Genomic DNA, 20,284 nt, shown 5'->3' with positions numbered 1-20,284 from the left:
CAATCCAAGTAAACACTTCTCGGGTTATTAAAATATTATGGGTAGCCTACACTCTGTAAACTGACTACATATTACTTTTTAATGATAAATAACAAACATAGAAACGGTCTCATTTGCACGGAACGGCCATGGTAAAATATTCATTTTTCGGCCGACGTGAATGCACTACGGAATGTAATTTGGCATTGCACCGGCAATGCTGTTTGAGAAGATTATGACAACAATGACAAACCGCTTTGGGCAGGCAAACGTAACAGGTGCGTTAGATCACCGCGCGAAAGTGATGGATTTGGTTTCGTTTACCGGAGAAACGCTCAAGTGACCTTGCGGCAAGTCGTCTTTTTCGTTTTGATAAGTATTCCCCCCGCACACGCTGCACGCGTCCGGGACTGGCTTTGACGGTGACTGAGCGATGCATTAGCCCGCTGTCTCTTTCCATATAAGCTAGATATGAAACGGTAAAACTCTTTTTTTACTCCCTTGACATTGGGCTCCGTTTTACTAAGCAGTCACAGCTGAAAAGGAAGGGAAATGTGACCGTCGGTTAGTGTAGGTACGTGCCTGCTTTCAGCAAAACGGACAAGGGGCCAATTCAAAGCGACTACAGTTACTCTGCCTAATATAGGACAAGGTATACTTTGTGCGCTACCAACACTCATCCTTAAAGTAATTTATGGTGCTAAATAAGAATGGCATAAAAATGCTGCATGGCTCTGACAGGCTAATTGATTAGCGTGCAGGTGCGCGAATATTTGAGCGGGCTAACCGATCCCCTGTCCGCGTCACCCCGACCCGACGCCAGCCTAGCAGGTGCCCCTGCCCACGCCTCGAACGATGATGTCACTCTGAGCGTCTCGCTTGACGGCTGTGCCGGTGAGGCTTCTGCTGAGCCAGTCCTCCGGGGCGCAGCTGACGAGCCGTCCGCCGCAAGCTGTCCCCCCAAATGGAGCTCCTCAAAGGCCCCATTATTCACTGAGCCTCCGCGCTGAAGAGCCGCCAAGACCGCAGAGCTGGCCCGGGTGAAGCGAGGCTGCCTGCATCTGGTGCTGCCAGTGAAACTTTATTATTTACACCCTCACACACACACATACGCACACAAGCACACACACGCTCTTTCACACTCACACACACGCACGCACGCACTCACTCTCTCACACACACACATACGCACACAAGCACACACACACTCTTTCACACTCACACACACGCACGCACTCACTCTCTCTCTCACACACACACGCACACACACACACTCTCACACTCGCACGCACGCACGCACTCACTCTCTCTCTCACACACACACACTTTCACACTCACTCACACACACACACACACTTTCTCACACACACACACACACTTTCACATTCACTCACTCACACACTTTCACATTCACTCACTCACACACATACACACACACACGCACACACACTCTTTCTCTCACACACACACAAACACACACACTCTTTCTCAAACACACACACACACATTTTCTCTCTCACGCGCACCCACACACACTATCACACTCATGCACACACACACATATTCACACACACACACTTGCATGCACACAAACACAGAAATATTCACACGCACAAGTGTTCGTATTAATCTTTTTTTTTTAAACGCTTCGTACTTAAGCGTTTCTAAAGTATCATATTTCGGGTCCGCTGCACGCACACTTGATGACATATAGGGGCTAGCGCTTCCCCTGCGCTCGGTTGGGTTCGCTGAGCTCTCCTGGCCTCGCGCTGCAGCTCTGACTGTGCTGGAAGCGGCTCCTGGTGGTTGAGTCACCCCCGCAGTGAGAGCAGGTGGTTGTGTGTTTTTTTTACAGGCCAGCTTGTCGGGGGGCAGCAAGGAGACCAACTCCCACAAAGACGACGGGGTGTTCAAGGCGCCGCCCCCGCCCCCCAAAGTCATCAAGTCGGTCACCATCCCGACCGAGCCCTACCAGGACATCGTCACCGCACTGAAATGCAGGAAAGAGCACAAGGAGGTGAGGCGCCAGACCCGTTTTACCACAGTCACGCCGTTACGCCTGACATTCGCCACATTGTATAAAGTGCTTGAAACAGGGGGTGTCTAACTCTTGTATTGCTAACAGAAGCCATTTTTATTTTTGCCAGTTCTCAACTATTGGCAAAATTTTTTATTATTTATTTATTTATTTCCCTGAAGAATGAAGAATTGAGTCATCTGTATCCATCACCCACCTTTCACAGCGAGAACTGGGTTGAGAAACCCAGAATTAGAATTAGAAACCCAGTATTAGAATTAAGCCAGTTTTTACAAGATTCCTGATAGTTTTTTGCTAAGAGGACCTTGGAGGGGATATGTACTTTTTTTTAAAGACTGTTTGACTCGCAGAGGTCAATTTCTTCTAACCGCAGTGTAGCTTGTGCAAATACATGAGACATCCTGCACTATTAAATTCAACCCTCAGCTTTATATTCTTTTTTTTATATGCCTGTGGTTTATGACCAAGAGGGATAGCCATTCATGCTAAGAATAGCCAAGCTGAGGCCAGTAGGAAACTCCACTTCCACTTCCTCTCCTCTGGAGTTCAGGGGGACCTGCAGCCTGTTACTGCCTGCCGCAAGTGCATCTTTCACGCAGCCGAATCTGCTGATCAACACTTCGGAATAACTCCGGCAAAGTCGCTGTAATTTATTACTCCTCCTGACGCAATGTGGGTGCCAAGCGTCATCAGTCTGGCCGGTGAAAAACGGCTTTGTGGAGTTTTAGATTTATACCCGGTTTTAGGTTTCTGTCGCTGTTTATTTATCAAGGTAAAATATACTGTTTCGTTTATGGAAAACAGACTTTATAAGGATATCCAGTCCAACTCTCCCCCCCCTTTTCAAAATTTTTTAAACATTTTTTGCTGTATAAAGGACGAATGGGAAGAACAAAGGGTAAAATTGGCAGGTTTATGCAGCTCTGTCATGCTGCTTGTGAAAGACTTTGCTAATAAATCAGCTGGAGCAGTACTGACCGCCTCTTCTCTCTGTGCGTTCCTCTCTCTGCAGCTGTACACTGTTGTCCAGCACGTTAAGCACTTCAACGACGTGGTGGAGTTCGGGGAGAACCAGGAGTTCACAGACGATTTCGAGTATTTAGCTACGGGCCTGAAAAGCGGCCAGCCCCTCAACACACGCTGCCTTAGGTAATGTGCTCCTCAACTCCGCATCACACCCTGACTTAGGCAATGTTCCCAGTAACCCCCCCTACCCCAACACCCTATCCTATGGGAAATATTCCAGAAAACTCCTCAAAACACCTTCCTTCAGGTAATGTATTCACCAACTCTGCATCACGCACTGCTTTAGCTAACGTTCCCTCCACATGCTGCTTTAGGTAATGTATTCACCAACTCCACATCACACACTGACTTGGCTAATGTTCCCACCAACTCCTCAAGACACACTGCTTTAGGTAATGTGCTCCCCAACTCCACATCACACACTGCCTTAGCTAATGTTCCCACCAACTCCTCATCGGTCACTGCTTTAGGTAATGTTCCCAACAACTCCTCAACATAAACCTCCCCTTGGGTAACATTCCCACCAACTCCTCACCTGTGCTGCTTTCCCACCAGCCCCTTTGTGCACGCTGCCTTTAGTTTAGTCTACCCCCTGGTCACTTAGTCATGAGCACACACTGGGGTAGCTTTCACACCAGTTGTCTTCCTCCTGTAGATGCCTCATTGCGCTCTCTCATTCTCTCTCTATCTCTCTCTCTCTCTCTCTCTCTCTCTCGCCCTCTCGCCCCTCTCTCTCTGCAGTATTATCAGCCTGGCCACGCGGTGCGCCATGCCCAGCTTCCGCATGCACCTGAGGGCCAGAGGGAAGGTGGCCCAGGTCTTCAAGACCCTCAACGACGCCCCGCAGCACCCGGTACGCCCCCCCCCCCCCCCCCCCCCCCTCAGCTGTACCGCTCGCGCGGAAACCATCCGACTATTCTAAGGCTCCGGCAACGCACTTTTTACGCTTCCTCACTTTTCGGAGCCGTTCTTTTTACCCCCAGGATTTTAGTCCGCTATTTTGAGGCCGCTGTGCCGGTTGAAAGCTGGCAGCCACCGAAGGGCGCCTCGCTCGCGTTCGCTGAATTGTCGATACTTCAGTGCGCGACTGTCACTTGAAGCGTTGCTTTGGACCGTCCCCACCAGAAACAAAGTCTTGTTTTTTTGATTATTTAGGGCTCTTAAATTATGTAAGCGTCTCTCTGAGCGGGGAGTGCAGCCGCCGTGTTTTATTTCCGCAGGGCGACTCCGAGCGGCTCGTCGTAAATAAGCCCCGGTTTCGTATTCGCTGAGCGGCGCGGTTGAGCGCTTGGCCTTCCTTAACCCCCATCTCTCCCTCCCTTCCTCCCCCAACCGTCTCTCTCTCTCTCTCTCTCTCTCTCTCTCTCTCTCTCTCTCTCACAGAACCTGGCCCTCTGCACGGCCTCCCTCATGTACATCCTGAGCCGGGACCGGCTCAACATGGACCTGGACCGGGCCAGCCTGGACCTGATGATCCGGCTGCTGGAGCTGGAGCAGGACGACACGGCCGACGACCAGCTGACCGCCAAGGAGATGGTCAAAGTGAAGGAGAAGATCCGCAAGCTGTGCGAGACGGTGCACAACAAGCACCTGGACCTGGAGAACATCACGGTCAGCGCCCGCCCGCCCGCCCGTGCGCGCCTTTTATACGTCCCGGGAACGGTGTGATGTCACACTCGAGCCTCCTGAACATTCTGATTGGATAGATTAGATTCATTCCCGCTTTCGCATACGTTTACATTTTTCACATACCGGTTTTTAGTCTTATGTCCTAGTTTTGCTTGACACCATCTTTGGTAAATTTCTTACATACTGGTTTTTAGTCTTATATCTTAGTTTTGCTTGACACCATCTTTGCCCCCTCTAGTGGTCATCTTTCAAGGCGCTTGATGCCTGTGTCCTGGGGAATATGACAAGCACTGGTTTTCATTTCCATGCATTTGGCTTTATTAGATGCATTGCACTTCCAATGTTTGTAGCAATGGAAATGGAAGTATTTTTTCATCATCCGCAACTGCTGTTCACAAAAATGTAAAAGCCTTTTAGCCAGCCTGTCCCTGCTGGCTTTTTGACAAACCGATTAGAGATTCTGTTACAGCGATACAGGACTTTTCAGGTTCAAAACACATTTGCCAGCAACTGCACTAATTCCCCGCCAAAAAGGTGATATTGTAAAACTGCGCATTGTTTCTCGGACCTATTTTACCGCTGAACGGTTCCAATAAGTCAAACTATCCCCGAGCTAAGTGTAAGCAGGCAGCCGTCTCGTGGTCATAGCGCATAGTAGTAGCGTTGCTTTAAATTCGCCGCAGTGGAGGTAGAATCGGCCATTTTTGAGCTTTTACGAGATTTACGCACTTGTCCAATGCATCAGTCTTGAGCAGTGATTGATGTCGAGGAAGCCCGAGCACTAGCGCTAATTTGAAAAGCACACTGGGGACTGCGTGTGAACACAGAAGGATTTTATTGAGTGTTTTCTAAATAGAATGGCAAGTGCACCAGGGCTTTATCTGAGCTTTCCTCAGCAGGTCTGTCCGTGACACGCATCGCCCAGACTGCCCTGGTAGTCTTCAGTCCGTTTTTACTGCCGGGAACACTGAAGAGAACCAAGCTGTTCATTACCCTTTAAGCGTACGCGCGGCACACTGCGTACCTGAGGACCAGCCGCAGCATTTTAGCCGTCAGTCAAGGGAAAATAGCGTCTGATCAGAAGATGGGACTAATTTAAAGGCCCATCATCGCGTTTGTTTGCCTGTAGGATTTCACCACTTTAAAAACGATCTTCCTTCTACGTCTGCGGGGAATGTAGAAACTTAGCGTTGCGTCCTGTCACATTCCCAGCAGTGTTAGGTATACCAGAACTGTCATCTTTCCACGGTGCTCTGAAATTATATCTTCAGACTTTCATAAACAATCATAAACGCTCCAAACCCGCGCTAGCATCTTCTCAGGAAGTTTTATTTTGCGATTTGACGCGCCGATGTCTGCATACGAAGTAGATACGCTTTCAAGTGGAAGTGTGACATTCTTTCTGAAACATTATTAGACCGCTCGTCCCTCCCCTCGTTTCCAAACTTCCAGAAAATTCTGACTTTTTTCTTGATCGTATTTCTGAAAAAAGGCGCCTGACCGTCGTCCGGATTTGGTTTGGTGTAACATGCCTGGTGGTTTCTCCCGGTTCGTGCAGACGGGGCACCTGGCCATGGAGACCCTGCTGTCACTCACGTCCAAGAGGGCCGGCGATTGGTTCAAAGAGGAGCTGCGGCTGCTGGGGGGGCTGGACCACATCGTGGATAAAGGTAGGGCTGCGTCGCCGGAGCCAATCGTTAACCCCCCTTGACCCCCTGCCCTCCCCCCCCCCCCCCCCCGAGCCCCGGCGGGCAGCGGGGTGGGTGTCCCGGGCCCTCTGGAGGTCTGATTTAAGGCCGTATCTCTTTAAACGCCCGGCCGGCTTTGATTTACGCAGCGCATCAACGTGCCACCCGTCCGGCTTTAGCTTTGTTTTACTAACCCCGTTTCTCAGAGCTCGGGTTGCTCATAAAGACCTCCGAGTGGCTGTACAGACGGCCATCTTCAACGGGGCTTCATTTGGCGCGTTCGCGAAGGACCGGTCACTTTGGATTTCCCTACTTCCTGTGAACGGAAGCCAGATCATATCCGCTGGGAAATGCGAAAGGCTCTAAGATTTTTTTTTGCTAAATCAGACTTAGAAGTCTACAGCCAGGAGTTTTTTTTTGTTTTTTTTCTCCTTTTCAGTTCAAAGACTGGAAAGTGGGGCAGCGTCCTCGTTTGTTGTGGAAGCAGACTCCAGTTCACCGTTGACTGGAGCCTGCTCTTTTCCTTTCAGTGAAAGAGTGCGTGGAGAACCTCAGCCAGGAGGACGACAAGGAGAACCTGGTGGCGTCGCTGTGGGGGGCGGAGCGGTGTCTACGGGTGCTGGAGAGCGTGAGTTCCGCTCCGTCGCAAACGCGAGCCCTTCGGACGCTCAGAGGGGCCGGGGGGTTACGCTTCCAGAGCCGCAGAGCCGCAGAGTCTCCGTATCGATCGGCGGACTCGGCTGATTAATAGTTTGGCTGATCTTTGAGCTGTAGCGTGGGCGGGGAGCGGGGAGCGCAGGTCTTAAGGTGGAGTTATAATTAGGGAGGATCAGTGCGCTCTAATCCTGGCATTATGGCTCTGTATATTGATTGGCTCTGTTGGGAAATCCAATATGCGCCTCTTAGAGGGTGTGTCTGAAATTAAGGGTGGTTTTCATCTGGCCCGAGATCAGATCTCTGTGAATTGACTTTTCCCCCATTCCCCCTCTTTCTCTCCCCCTTTCTCTCTCTTTCTCTCTCTCCCCCTCTCTTTCTCAACTGGCACAGGTAACCGTTCACAACCCAGAGAACCAGAGCTACCTGATCGCCTACAAGGAGTCCCAGCTCATCATGTCCAGTGCAAAGTGAGTGCTCCCAGAATGCACCAGGAAGGCTGGGAAGGGTCAGATGTGGATATGAGAAGACTATCCACACACACACACACACACAGACATAGGCAGACACACAGACACACACACACAGACACAGACACGGGCACACACACACACACACAGGAGGGAGATGTGGCTGGGCAGGCTCCCCTCGTTACAGAGGAGAGAAGGCTGCTGGGATCGATGGCCGTCTGACGCGCCAAAGCCCCGTCAGCACTCCCACAGGGCCGCAGTCCTCCAGGAACTCAGCGTACTCTCCAGAGCGAACAGAAGCTGTGCTGGACCGGAGTGTTACTGACGTTACATCACACATTACATTATACATTACACATTACATTATACATTACGGTCCTGAGGTCTCAGTGAAGGTGAAAGTGCCTGTATACTGCAGGTTTTTGTCATTAATTAAAAGTATATTTGTTAGCTGTGAATATATAGATATTTAATGTATATATTCACAGCTGGTGTAATATACCACAGCAGGTGTAATATACCACATGCACATTTTTATTTTACTACTTTGCTTTGCCTGTGTATGAATGGTTCATCTTTGTACACGTCATCAGCATTCAAGTACAAATAAAAACACACACCAGGCTGGTATTACCACAGAGCTCATGTCGCTGGCACCAGTAGACTGTTTTGTATTCTATGTGGCTTTTGTCTGATCTCCTAGTGCTTATGGATGGCTCCTGAATTTATACTCCTGACCACACCATTGATAATTTCACCGGCAGAGTTGTTTATCTTTATTTGTTTCCTCGTGTAAACTTATTCTCAGATTTGAAGGCTTGTTTAATTTATTGCAGTGTGCTGGTGACTGTTTCGATGCTGTGGCACTGTGGAACTATAGCAGCTGTGCGTTGTGCTTAATTGAAGATCGTATCGCCTCGATTTGTCCCCCCTCTCCCAAGCGGGTTCTGCAGCCTCCCTGGACCCTGTCCTTAAAGCTGATTGGCCGAAGGCCTGCCCTGCTCTCCCGAGCGGTCCCTGAATGCCCCCCTGTCTCCCCGGCGAGATCAGTCACCTTCAGAACCCATTAGCCACGGCCCCCACCACCGCCCCACAACCGCGCGTCTGTTCGAATTCTTCCGCTTTTAATCGAGTTAGCGGGGTCCCGGGCCGGCCGCGGCCGGGGTTCCTGGCCTGGGCGTAACCCCGGTGAACTGCGCCTGCACCGCGAGCGCTGGTGGGGGGCGGGACGGGGGGGGCCGGCGGGCGAGAGCGCGTCAACAAAGCCCTCTCTCACAGAGAGGCTCCCCGGCTGCATTCTCCCCCCCGCCTTAATTCAATTTCGGAACCCGAGGGAGCGAGGTTTGGGAGAGCAGGCCTTCAGTATTACTCCACCTCCCCCCCCACCCCCTCGTCCCCTTGTTCTTTCTCCCTCCTTCCTGATAAGTGGACGCTGCCTCCGCGGTCTGTTTCATAATTGATGACCTCCCATTATTTCAATCTCATTATTATGATGCTGGCCGCGCAGCAGCGCTTCTGGAGAGGCTAACCTTTAGCAGCACATTTGGCCTCCGCTCTCCTGCAGCTCTGTTTTCAGCGTCCTGATAGCGGCAGGTGCGGAGCCCAGCCCGAGCGCTGCATTAGATTAGCTTTGTCTTTTTCTTCTTCTTCTTCTTGCCCTGTGCGACGGACCTCCCACTTCACCCTCTTACTTTTACTTTTTTTTTTTTTTCTTTCCTCCCCACAAAGTTTTTTATCGCCACCCCCCCCCCCCCGCTGGCTCGGTTCTCTCTGGCTCGTGACCGCAGCGCTGGTTTTCCCAGCCTGTAGACGTTCCCCTTTTTTTCCGCGCGAGGCCGAGATCTGAGAACCGCCGTGCCCCGGCGAGAGAGAGCCGGCGCATTAAGAGAAACCATGGTAACTGAGCTAGCGCCGCCGTTAGCGCGCGCCGCGAAGCCCGGCCCTTTTTCATCATTATGCACGCGTTAATCCCGCGCGCCTGCGGTAGCGAGGCAGGTGTTTGCCGTTGGAGCCGCCGCTCCTGGGATCCCCTCCCAGGCCGTCCCGGTGCTGCCTGCCTTCAGAGTGATTGAAGATGCCCCCAACCCTCCTCCCTCACCCCCCTCGCGAGTGAAGCGCGGTCATGAATACCATTTGCCGTCGCTTTTTACGTAAGGCCCTATATCAGATTTTTTCTTTCCGGGTAGGCTCGGTGCGACCAGCTGGCAGGATGGGAATAAACGCCGGCTAACTCACGTTACAGATTTACTGATTGGTCGAGATTCCCGTGTGGGCTTACCGGTGCTCAGTATTTAACACTTTGAGGAGGAAGCACACAGGCGCAATTAGAATGTTCTTAACCAAGCATTCTAACGCAATCAGTCACAATTATGTCACAATCAGTACTGGTAAGCAATGTGAAAGCAATGGAGTTCTAGAACACTGATGTAGAATTTTCAAAGAACAATCTAGAAGACCTGCTCTGCACACGGTTAATGCCGGTTTCGTAACCTCTGACTCGCTGGTGTCCAGTTATCCCTGGCTCACTCCAGTTGGCCCGTGTAAGTTTGGGTATATGAGGTGTATGTGGCCTGTTCTGAGTCTGACTCTGACCCCTCCCAGGGGCCTGGGGCACTGCGAGGAGATGATCCAGCGCTACAGCCGCGAGGTGAACAGCAGCCGCTCCTCGTCCGGCGCCGCCCTGCCCCACTGCAGCTTCAGCAACGTGGGCAAGGCCGTGGAGGACTGCATGCGGGCCATCATCGGGGTCCTGCTCAACCTCACCCACGACAACGGTGAGTAAAGGAGCACAATTACTCAGTTATTCCAGCTGTGTTCATCCACAGGGCTCCAGCTGTACGTAATAATTAAAATAATTAAGGACTCCTCGCGAGCTCGCCAAGATTTTGACACCCCATCCTCCCCGCGTCTCTCTCTCTCCGCAGAGTGGGGCAGCACAAAAACCGGCGAGCAGGACGACCTGATCGTCACGGCGCTCAACTGCGTGCTGAGGGTCCCGCAGTACCTGCCTCAGGAGCAGAGGTTCGACATCAGAGTGCTGGTGAGCCCCCCCCCACCCCCACTTCCTTTCTGCATTGTGTTCTGTTGCTAAGTGTTGAACTGTGCTTCTTTGGGTTAGTGCTTGAAGTGTAGTGCTGTTTGAAGGGCAGACCTTCTGTGAGGGGGAATGGTGGGAGTGTGTTCGGTCTGATTTACAGCTGTCTGTCCATTTGTGTTTGTCTGTCTCTGTCTGTCTGTTTGTTTGTCTGTCTGTCTGTCTGTTTGTTTGTTTGTCTGTCTGTTTCTGTGTCTGTCTATTTGTGTCTCTCTGTTTTTGTGTTTGTGTGTGTGTGTGTCTGTCGCTGTTTTTGGGTGTGTGTGTGCGCGCGTGTGTGTCTCTGTTTGTCTCTGTTTCTGTGTCTGTCTGTCTATTTGTGTCTGTCTCTGTTCGTGTGTGTGTGTGTGTGTGTCTGTGCCTGTCTGTCTGTCTCTTCAGGGCCTGGGCCTCCTGATCAACCTGGTGGAGTACAGCGCTAGGAACAGACACTGCCTGGTGGAGATGGTCCTGGACACGACCACGCCCTTCGAGACCTCCGTCTGCCTGGCGGAGGGGGAGGAGCTGAAGCCCTGCCGGTCGCTATCCGCCATCGCGGCCCTCGTGCAGGTGGGCGGAGCTCCATGTCAGGCGAATACGCGCCTGGCGACAGGAAGAGAGGGCGGCCGTGGGCCCTAGCAACCGGACCCTCGAACAAAGCCGAACTTCACCGTTCTTCTTTAGAGTGCTGAAATAATCTGCAGCGGGCAACAAAACCCTGTTTTTATAGCTCCTACACGAAACTGTACACTAAAGCAATTCTGCACAAAACCGTATCTGCCTGCTACAGCTTCTGCACAAAGGAGCCTCTGCCTGGTTCTGCTTCTGCACAAAAGAACCTCTGCCGGGCATTTAAGTTCAAATTGGCCCTCCTCGGGTTGCTTTTGTCGACCGCTTTGAAAGCGTGTCGAGTTTGTGGGTCACCGTCGGAACGACCTCTGACCCCGTCTTTTCTGCTCGCAGCTCTTCCTGCAGCGGGAGCGCGCGGCCGTTCTCGCCGAGGCCGAGACGGACGACTTCATCAACGACACGCCCAAGCCCCAGCTGGACCAGAGCGGGGAGTGGCAGGAGACCTCCGGCGAGATCCAGTGGGTGGCCTCCGAGAACAACACCGAAAACGACAAGAAGAACGACAAGAAGGAGGAGGAGGAGGAGGAGCTGGACCTGAACAAAGGTGAGGAGGCGCGCGGCCACAGCCACCTGAACACGTGTTAAAGAAACGTTTGCCTGCACTTACTGGGCACAGGTTAAAGGAACTTCACACATAGCGCCATGGCTACTTGAACACTGATGAAGTAACCTTCACTCACATGCCAGCATGGCTACCTGAACACAGTGAAAGAAACCTTCATACATGTAGCCATGGCTACCTGAACATGGGTAAACGAACCTCTATTCACATGCCAGTATGGCTACCTGAACACAGCGAAATAAACCTTCATACTTGGTGCCATAGCTACCTGAACATGGCTAAAGAAACCTCTAATCACATGCCAGTATGGCTACCGGAAAACACAGGGAAATAAACCTTCATACACGGTACCATGGGTACCTGAACATGGGTAAGCAAACCTCTATTTGCATGCCGGCATGACCACCTTAACATGGGGAAAGAACCCAGCACAGACTGCCACAGCTACTTGAATAAACACACACACGCCTTCATGCCCATGCTGCTATTGCTCTATTACCATGAGCCTGTTTGTTTGTTCTCCTTTTGTTTGTTGCTCCTAATCCACCTTGTCCTGCCTTCTGAAATTGAATTGCTGTTTGCTTATGTCCTTTGTTTGCTGTCTTCGCCTTCATTTTGTTGTGTTTTTTCCCCCCGCAGCTCTTCAGCACGCTGGGAAGCACATGGAGGACAGCATCGTGGCCTCCTACACTGCACTGTTATTGGGCTGTCTGTGCCAGGGGAGCCCCGTAAGTCCCGCCCCCCCGCCGCGCGCCGCGGACGTAGCCTTGCAGCCCTGGGTGACGGGTCATGTTCCAGGTTCCTGTTCACAGAGCGGTTTCGGGCAACACTGCTGCACGTTTTTGTTGCTTCTAATCGCTTCTAATTGCATACAGCTCTGTAGATTTCTGTTGTTCTATATCAAATTCAAATTCTTAAAGCTTTATTGATCTATTGAAGAAGGGCATTAAATAGTCATTCATCTTCAGCTTAAGTGGCTTAATGCAATCTTGCAAGGTGGTCCACCTCTGCGATGTCACAATTGGTAATGTCCGCATTAGAAGGCAAGCTAACATGCAGGTACATTTGAGACTCGTTTACCTTTAAGGTGCACAGTGAAACGTTCGGTGTCAAATCAACTCTTACAGAGTGCATTATGTCCCTATTGGACTCGTATGTACTCTGTTTGAGTTAAATTAACACTGGGCGTATTGACGTGAGGATGTTTCGGACGGACGGCGGGAGACCGGAGCAACGTTCTGCCACGTGGTGGACGTTGACTCGAAGGTGTGTGGGCCTGAGACGCGGGGTCCTGCGTGCTTTGCCGTAAGAAAGGGCCTTTGGCCATCGAACAGTCGCCGGCAAGCTAATTACACCAGGCTCTAATCCTTACTGCAGAGCCCCTCGTTTTGACTGGGCACCTCGTGAGTCTACAGCAACGACATTAATCACCGTGATGCTATTTTAATGCTTTTCCGAGGGACGGCGCGTTTTGCTCAGAATTGCGGCATTAAGGTCTCAAGGCTGACTATTAAAGAAGATAAAAACCTGCGATGTGCCGCTGGATTTAATGGCTTTTCTTTATGGATGTTATTAGCAATCCAATGGAGCCCGGAGCTTAGTTTCATTACACGTAATGGACTTTCCGATGGGATGTGGGTTTATGATTGATGTCTCCGGCCGTTTTTTTTTTTTGCTGATAAACCTGCGTAAATCCCTCTGGCTCCGGGTTTCGGGATCCTCAGACGTGAAGGTCACTCGTCGCGATGTCTCGCGGGGGAAGCGAAACCTACCCGAGAGAGATAAAGGGAAAAACGTTTGCCTGGCGCTGGCGCTGCCGCCCGGGGCCTTGCTGAGGGGAATGGCGTCATTTCCGCGCTCTTATTTTGACAGAGGGATTACGTGTAGGGGGCGCGCTGCTGATCTGTGACTGAAGCAGTAAAAGCGTGCACTGTGACACCTGCCTGGGCCCTGCTGGCTGACCTGCGAACGATTCTGCTCTTGTCTTTCAGATGAATGTCACTACTGTGAGGGAGAACTTGCCGAAAGGGGATTTCTCAATAATGACCGAAATGCTAAAGAAGTTCTTAAATTTCATGAATCTTACAGTAAGTACGCCAGCTGTTTGTGTGTATGTTTGTGTGTGTTTTGTGTGCGTGCGTGTTTGTGCGTGCGTGCGTGCGTGTGCGCGCGTGTGTGTGCGCGCGTGTGTGTGCGCGCGTGTGTGTATGTTTGTGTGTGTGTGTGTGTGCGTGCGTGCGTGTTTGTGTGTGTGTGTGTCTGTGTATGTGTGCGTGTGTGTGTGTGTGTGTGTGTGTATGTTTGTGTGTGTTTGTGTGTGTGTGCTTGCGTGTTTGTGTGTGTGTGTGTGTGTGTGTGTGTGTGTGTGTGTGCATGTGTCTGTGTTCACCTGCACACGGCTGAGTGGGTGTTTATTTGTTGGATCTCAGATGCTGTCAGTGTTGTGCGTTTGGTATTCTTGCTGATGTGCAACATTGCTCATTAAATTTTACTCAGTCTCCCTATTCAGTTGTATAATGTCTGCTAAGCCAGTCTCGGCAGTTCATTCATCCACTGCATGCAGGCACGTAGATGTGCATGTGCTTGGCACGCAGAATCTCTCTGCTTCCCTCAGCAAACACAGACTTGAATTAAACTGAAACGGCAGCCTTTGATTGCCCCGTCTTCTCCCCCCGCATCGACTGCAGACTGTTAGTGCCGTTAATGGAAGCGCAGCCCCTATAAAGAGCTTTATAGCGTGTGGTAATCCAGACTCCCTGTGCTGATCTTCAAATGTGTAGTAATGCAGAATCTCTCTCTCTCTCTCTGCATCTGCCTCTTTTTGTCTGTCTTTCTGACTCTGATTTTTTCTGTGTCTGTATTGTCTGTTTACCTCTCTCTCTATCTCTCTCTCTCCTGTCCTCTCCTCTCTCTGTGCCTCTCTGTCTCTCTGCATCTGCCTCTTTCTGTCTCTCTTTCTTTGTGTCTGTTCTGTCTCTTTGGCTCTCTCTCTTATTATCTCTAACTCTCTCTCTGACCCCCCCGTTCCCCCCCCCCCCCCCCCCCCGCAGTGTGACGTAGGCACCACGGGGCAGAAGTCTATCTCTCGGGTCATTGACTATCTGGAGCACTGCTAGAGAGACTCCGCCCAGCGCTGGATCAGGCAGGGCGTCGCCGGGACCGCCTCCTCGCACCGGGACCGCAGAGAGAGACTCCGCCCCTCAGCCGGACGCCACCATCGACATCACCACCACCACCACCACCACCACTGTCATCGCATTCATCACCACCACAGCCACCGCTCAGCCGGACAGCTTAACGAGCTCCCTCTTCATGTGAGACCGCTAACCTCGTTTCAGCGTCTCCCTCCTTCGTCCTTCAGACGAGGGCAGATTTGTCTCGACAAACCAGGAGCTCGTTCGGGAACGAGAAAGTTGGAAACGCGAACCCTAACCGTGAAAAGTATGAAATAACACACTGAACAAAGTGAGCCAATTAAACCTTTTTGTTTGTTTTGTTTTTTGATAAATCATTCCTTGGGTTCATCCTGTTCTTTCAGTGGGTTACAGATGGTGCGCTGTTCCCTCAGAGCTCCTGATTCACCAGTGTGTACTTTGTCATTAAGGAAAGCCGAGTTATTATTTTTTAATTGTGAATATATTTTGTGTGCTCTGCTGTAGAAAATGTTCCTGTTTTAAGTTGTAATGTATTCAGGCAGGTCAAAAACTTCTCATTACACCCCCCCCCCCCACCCCCAGCACCGCTACTGTCTGTAAGCAGGAGCAGTCCTGAACATGTGTATAGGTCCGGTACTGTTTAGCATTTAACATACAGTTTACTGCTCCCAACTGTTCAGTGTTGCCTCAAACTGTCTGTGCCCTGAGAACCACATTATTAAAAAAAAAAAAACGAAAAGAAAAACGATGTATGAGCAGTAACCCCCCCCAGCCGAGAACTCCAGCACTCATCCAGCACGGGGCTAGTGTCACGCCATCTCCATAGCGACGGCGGTTTTCCTTTCGCTTGTTTTTGTTTTTGTTGCGTTCCGAGTCTCGCTTGTTTGGGACGGGTCGACGCCGAGCGTTGGATAAACGATCGGCCCGTTCGCGGCCTCGCCCGGGGGAAGCTGGGAGAGCCTGACCACCACGCTGGGATCCCCTTGCTTGGCGTTGCGCTCCCTGCAGGAGGTCCGGGACTCGCATTCACTTACACACTGACGGTGCCACTCAGTCACGTTTGTGCTAACTAGCAATACTGGCTATTTTTTAAAACCGTTTGTAGGGATTGTGAACCGTTACGAAGGAGGCTATCTTAATTCTGCGTCCAGCTGAGGCCGATTAGGCAGCGAACAGCATTGTGGGGTCAGGCTGTCCTGAACGGTCGCTTAATGCATGCTCTGCCCCTCACCAGTTGCTTGTGGTCTGCACCAGCCCCCATCGCACACCTCTACCCCTTTTTCCTCCATCGAACGGTAGATGTTCATAACGGGGGCAGATTTTCAGTCTAATGGTAGTGACCATTTTATGTTTAATGCGTACCAGAGGAAATGCTGGGTGAGAAGGATGATCGTTCCTCTCCGTCCCTCCAAGAGGAATTTCATGGTACAAAGTGTAAAATTTGGTAAAGCTATAACCCCTTTTCTTTTTAAAATTTGTGCAAGAGTTTGTTTGGATCCATCACCAGTGTGCGTGGTAGGGGGTTTCCAGTGATGGTCCTCAATGTATATATGCAGGCTAATGTGGCAATAAGTTTATTTTCCCACAGTGCGACTTGCTTTTTATTAAACCGAGGTGTTGAAGCTTTTTATCCTAATTTAACTGACATAAATCAGCAGGACTGGAAGATACTTTCTAATTTTACAATTTTGAAATAAAGCACTTGAATTAAAAAAAAAAAAAAAGAAATGCATTGTTCATATCCTTATGATTTCATGAACAGCTTTTCTTAAATTTTCACCCAACCACCTCATTGTCAGTTAGTAGCCGACATCCCCCACACACTTCCATTCTCCCTCGCCCACTTGTGATGGTAGAGGAACTGTTAGACTTAACTGTCTATGATACAGTATTAGTGCGTTGCATTTACCGAAAGGAAAAATGGTGTAACCGCTCTGTTTCGCGGTGAAGAGGAGCTGAGGCCGTTTTCTTTATTTAATGGGAGCTGCATTCATTACCCTCCGGTAAATGAATTAGTCCGTTACCGTTTGTAGTATCTCTTCCGTCTGTACGGCCAAAGCGGTTTGCCTTACTCGCTGAAATATTTTGCATCCCTGACCCTACCGGAGGTTGAAATGAAATAACGGTGGGCGTGTGGGGGATTTTGCGCTGCGATGTACAGAAGTTGTGTCGCAAAAAACGTGGATGCTTTCTAATTTACTCTCATTTTGTTTATATTTCACACCGACGTGTTTTTCTTTTTCCCTTTTTTGTTTTTAATGCAGTGCTGAGGCATAGCCGTTAATGACTTCACAAATGTTCAGAATTCAGGTTTCTCTTTAAACATTCAGAAGTTCTATGAATACTTTGTAAGATAGCCTCTTGTGTTCCTAGCAGTTTTCAGATTAATGTGAACCACACCAGGAGCAGTTTAATATGGTTTTCTCATTTGTAAATCCTACGTAAATGTAAGGTTTACAAGGGGTTAATTTACAAAGCTGAAAATTAATTAACACAATGTAAATACTTATGTAAATACTGGCTATTGGAAATTAGAATGGTAGACTACTTTTCTGAATCCAATCCTATTTTTATTTTATACAGTTTCTCAGTTGTGTTATTTGAAGTAAAATAAAAGGTATAAAAGCCAACTGCAGGAAGAAAACCTTTGTACCAATTTCAAGAATAATGTCTTTGGTTACCTGTATATAATTTTAACTCGAATAAAAATTGCTACTTTCAGTACACCGCATGTTTCCATTTGTAGCTGTTTTTGTATTTTAAAAAAAATGTATTTTATTTTCATTCTTTAAATAGCCATCTTGCCAACACTGTAGTTTAGGTGGATTGTACAATAAGTCAAATAACTTTTACAAATTGATATTTTATTAAATAATACTTTAACAATGATTTTCTAAACTACCATTTATGCTTACTATTAACTTCACACTTTCATCATACAAAAATAAAGACAATAAAACATGTAAGAGAATACCGTGACGCGCATACCAGATTCCAGTACAAAACGAAGCATACAATTCAAAATGCTTACAGAATTAATTCCATCATGCGTATTGTGTTTATTTCGTGCCATTGGGTCTCTCCCAGACGTCGATAAAACTTTTTAACTCCGAACGGCCAGTGCTGTCTGTCCTGTTCATTTTACCGTCTGCAATCGGCTCAGATGTGTCCAGAGGAATAAACTTCTCCGGTGGTCCAACCACTGTGTCCCCGGATGTGAAGCCCCTCGCTGCTCGCCCTGTGGTCGACTGCACTTGTTCAGTGGCCCCCTTCAGCCGCTGTCTGTCGAAGTCTGGGCCGCATCCCCTGTCCTGAAGGAGCTCGCTGAGCGTAGAGATGTATATCTGCGCCATCTGAAGCGTTTCTGATTTTGACAACTTCTTGTCGCTCTCGAGGTTGGGGATGACGCTCCTGAGCCTATCAAACGCGACATTTAGCCCCAGCATCCTTCTCCTCTCCCTGGCGTTTGCAGCCAAGCGTCGCCTTCTCTGCGCCCTGTCCACTACACTCGCATCCTGGTCGATGTAGCCGCTTATTCCCGGAAGCCTGACCTCAACTATTGCGCACGGGTCACGGTCCCTGCCCTGCGCTCTCGTGTCCAGCCATTTCGTCTGCACGAGAGCCTGAACAGTTGATCTGTGCTGAAAATCTGAATGGGGAATATTTGTCCCATATTTGTTATGCGCATTGTCTGTCTGCCTTAAAATGCATGGGTTTAACGGGCTTCTACGACGCGGCATCTTTTGTTTTAACGCTGCACTCACTTAGAACTTTCAAAATCGCAGAAACGACTTCTAAAAGTTTAGTTTGGAAGAGGGGCATTTATTGACAAATGCCAAGCGTGCACGGATGCAAGGGGCGTGGTGAAGGTCGTGTGCGACTAACGAATAGCAGTACGCCCGTTTGATAACAGCAGCAGGAAGTCTATTAACCAAGTTCATCAAAAGTGGATTAGGTTCGTCTCAGTGATCACTGGACACATGCGGCTCTCTGGCTTGGATAGGGGCCGCTCCTTTTTACTCAATCAATGGACCCGGCATTTTTGTCTTTAAGACTGGTGCATTTGTTGGCTCAAAAGACCCCGCTAACAATAGAAAATATAGAGTGCTTTACTTGGTATAGGCCTACTAGCAAGCAATACATTTGTTTTCTATGCATTTATTTGGCTGGATACTGTACAGCCTATTTATTGCGAACACTCATTGGTGCTAAGCTGTAGCTTACATGAACATCAAACGAGTTTCAAAGCTAAAGATAAAATATCCTATTGCCTGAAGTAATTACAGAAGAAAATGTAACATTTTTCGTAGATTCAATTTTCTAAATTCGAACCATGGGGGAAACAACAAACTCTGTTGAGATTTATTTTGGAAGTCTTTTCATAGGATATATAGGCCTATACCTTGGGCAGTAGGCGTTTTCATTACGCTACTTTGTTAAGCAAAGGACGGTTGGATAAAAAAAATTACGTAAAACATCATTAAAACAAATTGTAAAGCCAAGTAAATAAATGCACAAATAAAAACTGTGTTCCGACCACAGGGTTACCGCATTAATTATAATATTATTATTCACTTTAAATCTAGCTTCGTTTTTTAAAAATCTATCCTATATTATCGCTTCACACGTAAGCTATGAGTACTTGGAATACAATATATCTAAAATTATTCATAAGTCTCTTCGCTTTGAAGCAGTGGACAAGTTCTGTGTGGGTGCCCTTGTTAAGCGCGTAACTGACTGCAGCCCAGCTCTGGGAAGCGTTACTCCCACCAAATGACGAGCGGATGATAATTGGCAGGTCATATCCGCAGAGCTCGAGCTAATCCAATTAACCGGTGTTCAGAAAAACAGTGGGTTCGCTTTTTCATTAGATTAAATGTATTATCCGCAACGCCCCCCACTCAGCACTGACACCCAAGCATCGAAACAACAAAATATTCAACGCAAACTGAAACGCCGTCAGTTTCTGGAGCAAGTGGCGTTGTTGGGTTGGTGTTGACAGTCTTGGCACACTTTGTGTATTAAAACTACTGAGGCGTCTCATTTAACTGAAGGCCCAGGACGGAGATCAAAAACAGCGCCGGATGGTAAGATTATTGCCCCCCATTAAGAGGGTACATTTTGGTGGATGCATGCCTGTCACTGCAAAACAAGAAGAAATTAAATCTAATTTCTCTAAGAGGATTAGCAGTGGAAGGTAAACTGCCAAAAGTTTTCTCTTTTAATAGTATGCCAACAAAGGCCACATTTGACTGAATGCACAGGCCAAATGTTGAACTGATCCAGGTTGCCATGCAGTGCCGCTTGTCACAAATTATTAGATCCACAACGTCAGAACAGTGGGGGATAAATAAATAAATGAATTAATAAACATGGGTAA

At 49.1% G+C, this 20,284-nt stretch overlaps 2 protein-coding genes across 3 annotated transcripts in view; one reads left to right on the top strand and one right to left on the bottom strand.

Moving 5' to 3' along the window:
• waplb (WAPL cohesin release factor b) overlaps window positions 1–17,630 on the top strand; it is a 43,115-nt gene extending 25,485 nt beyond the window's left edge. For both annotated transcript variants that reach the window (XM_035404632.1, XM_035404631.1), the window contains exons 7-20: window positions 1,835–1,996; window positions 3,030–3,166; window positions 3,785–3,896; window positions 4,427–4,654; window positions 6,231–6,342; window positions 6,891–6,988; window positions 7,408–7,484; window positions 10,086–10,258; window positions 10,409–10,524; window positions 10,960–11,127; window positions 11,521–11,731; window positions 12,389–12,477; window positions 13,741–13,836; window positions 14,800–17,630. In XM_035404632.1, coding sequence (XP_035260523.1) covers window positions 1,835–1,996; window positions 3,030–3,166; window positions 3,785–3,896; window positions 4,427–4,654; window positions 6,231–6,342; window positions 6,891–6,988; window positions 7,408–7,484; window positions 10,086–10,258; window positions 10,409–10,524; window positions 10,960–11,127; window positions 11,521–11,731; window positions 12,389–12,477; window positions 13,741–13,836; window positions 14,800–14,865 — 1,845 coding nt within the window. In that variant the 3' untranslated portion in view covers window positions 14,866–17,630. The remainder of the gene's footprint in view (window positions 1–1,834; window positions 1,997–3,029; window positions 3,167–3,784; window positions 3,897–4,426; window positions 4,655–6,230; window positions 6,343–6,890; window positions 6,989–7,407; window positions 7,485–10,085; window positions 10,259–10,408; window positions 10,525–10,959; window positions 11,128–11,520; window positions 11,732–12,388; window positions 12,478–13,740; window positions 13,837–14,799) is intronic.
• Window positions 17,631–17,751: 121 nt separating this feature from the next.
• Window positions 17,752–18,767, bottom strand: atoh1c (atonal bHLH transcription factor 1c). The gene has a single exon (XM_035404633.1). The coding sequence runs from the start codon at window positions 18,642–18,644 to the stop codon at window positions 17,964–17,966; it is 681 nt and encodes a 226-aa protein (XP_035260524.1). The 5' UTR covers window positions 18,645–18,767; the 3' UTR covers window positions 17,752–17,963.
• Window positions 18,768–20,284: the final 1,517 nt, after the last annotated feature.

The sequence above is a fragment of the Anguilla anguilla genome, chromosome 2 (assembly GCF_013347855.1).
Source record: "Anguilla anguilla isolate fAngAng1 chromosome 2, fAngAng1.pri, whole genome shotgun sequence".
Classification (NCBI taxonomy): domain Eukaryota; kingdom Metazoa; phylum Chordata; class Actinopteri; order Anguilliformes; family Anguillidae; genus Anguilla; species Anguilla anguilla.
Note: the sequence above shows the minus strand (reverse complement) of the source record. Positions and strands in the feature narration are given on the sequence as shown.

Bases quoted from the DNA above. Each gene is read 5' to 3' on its own strand.
- atoh1c (XM_035404633.1), bottom strand. From the start codon at position 18,644: ATGCCGCGTCGTAGAAGCCCGTTAAACCCATGCATTTTAAGGCAGACA.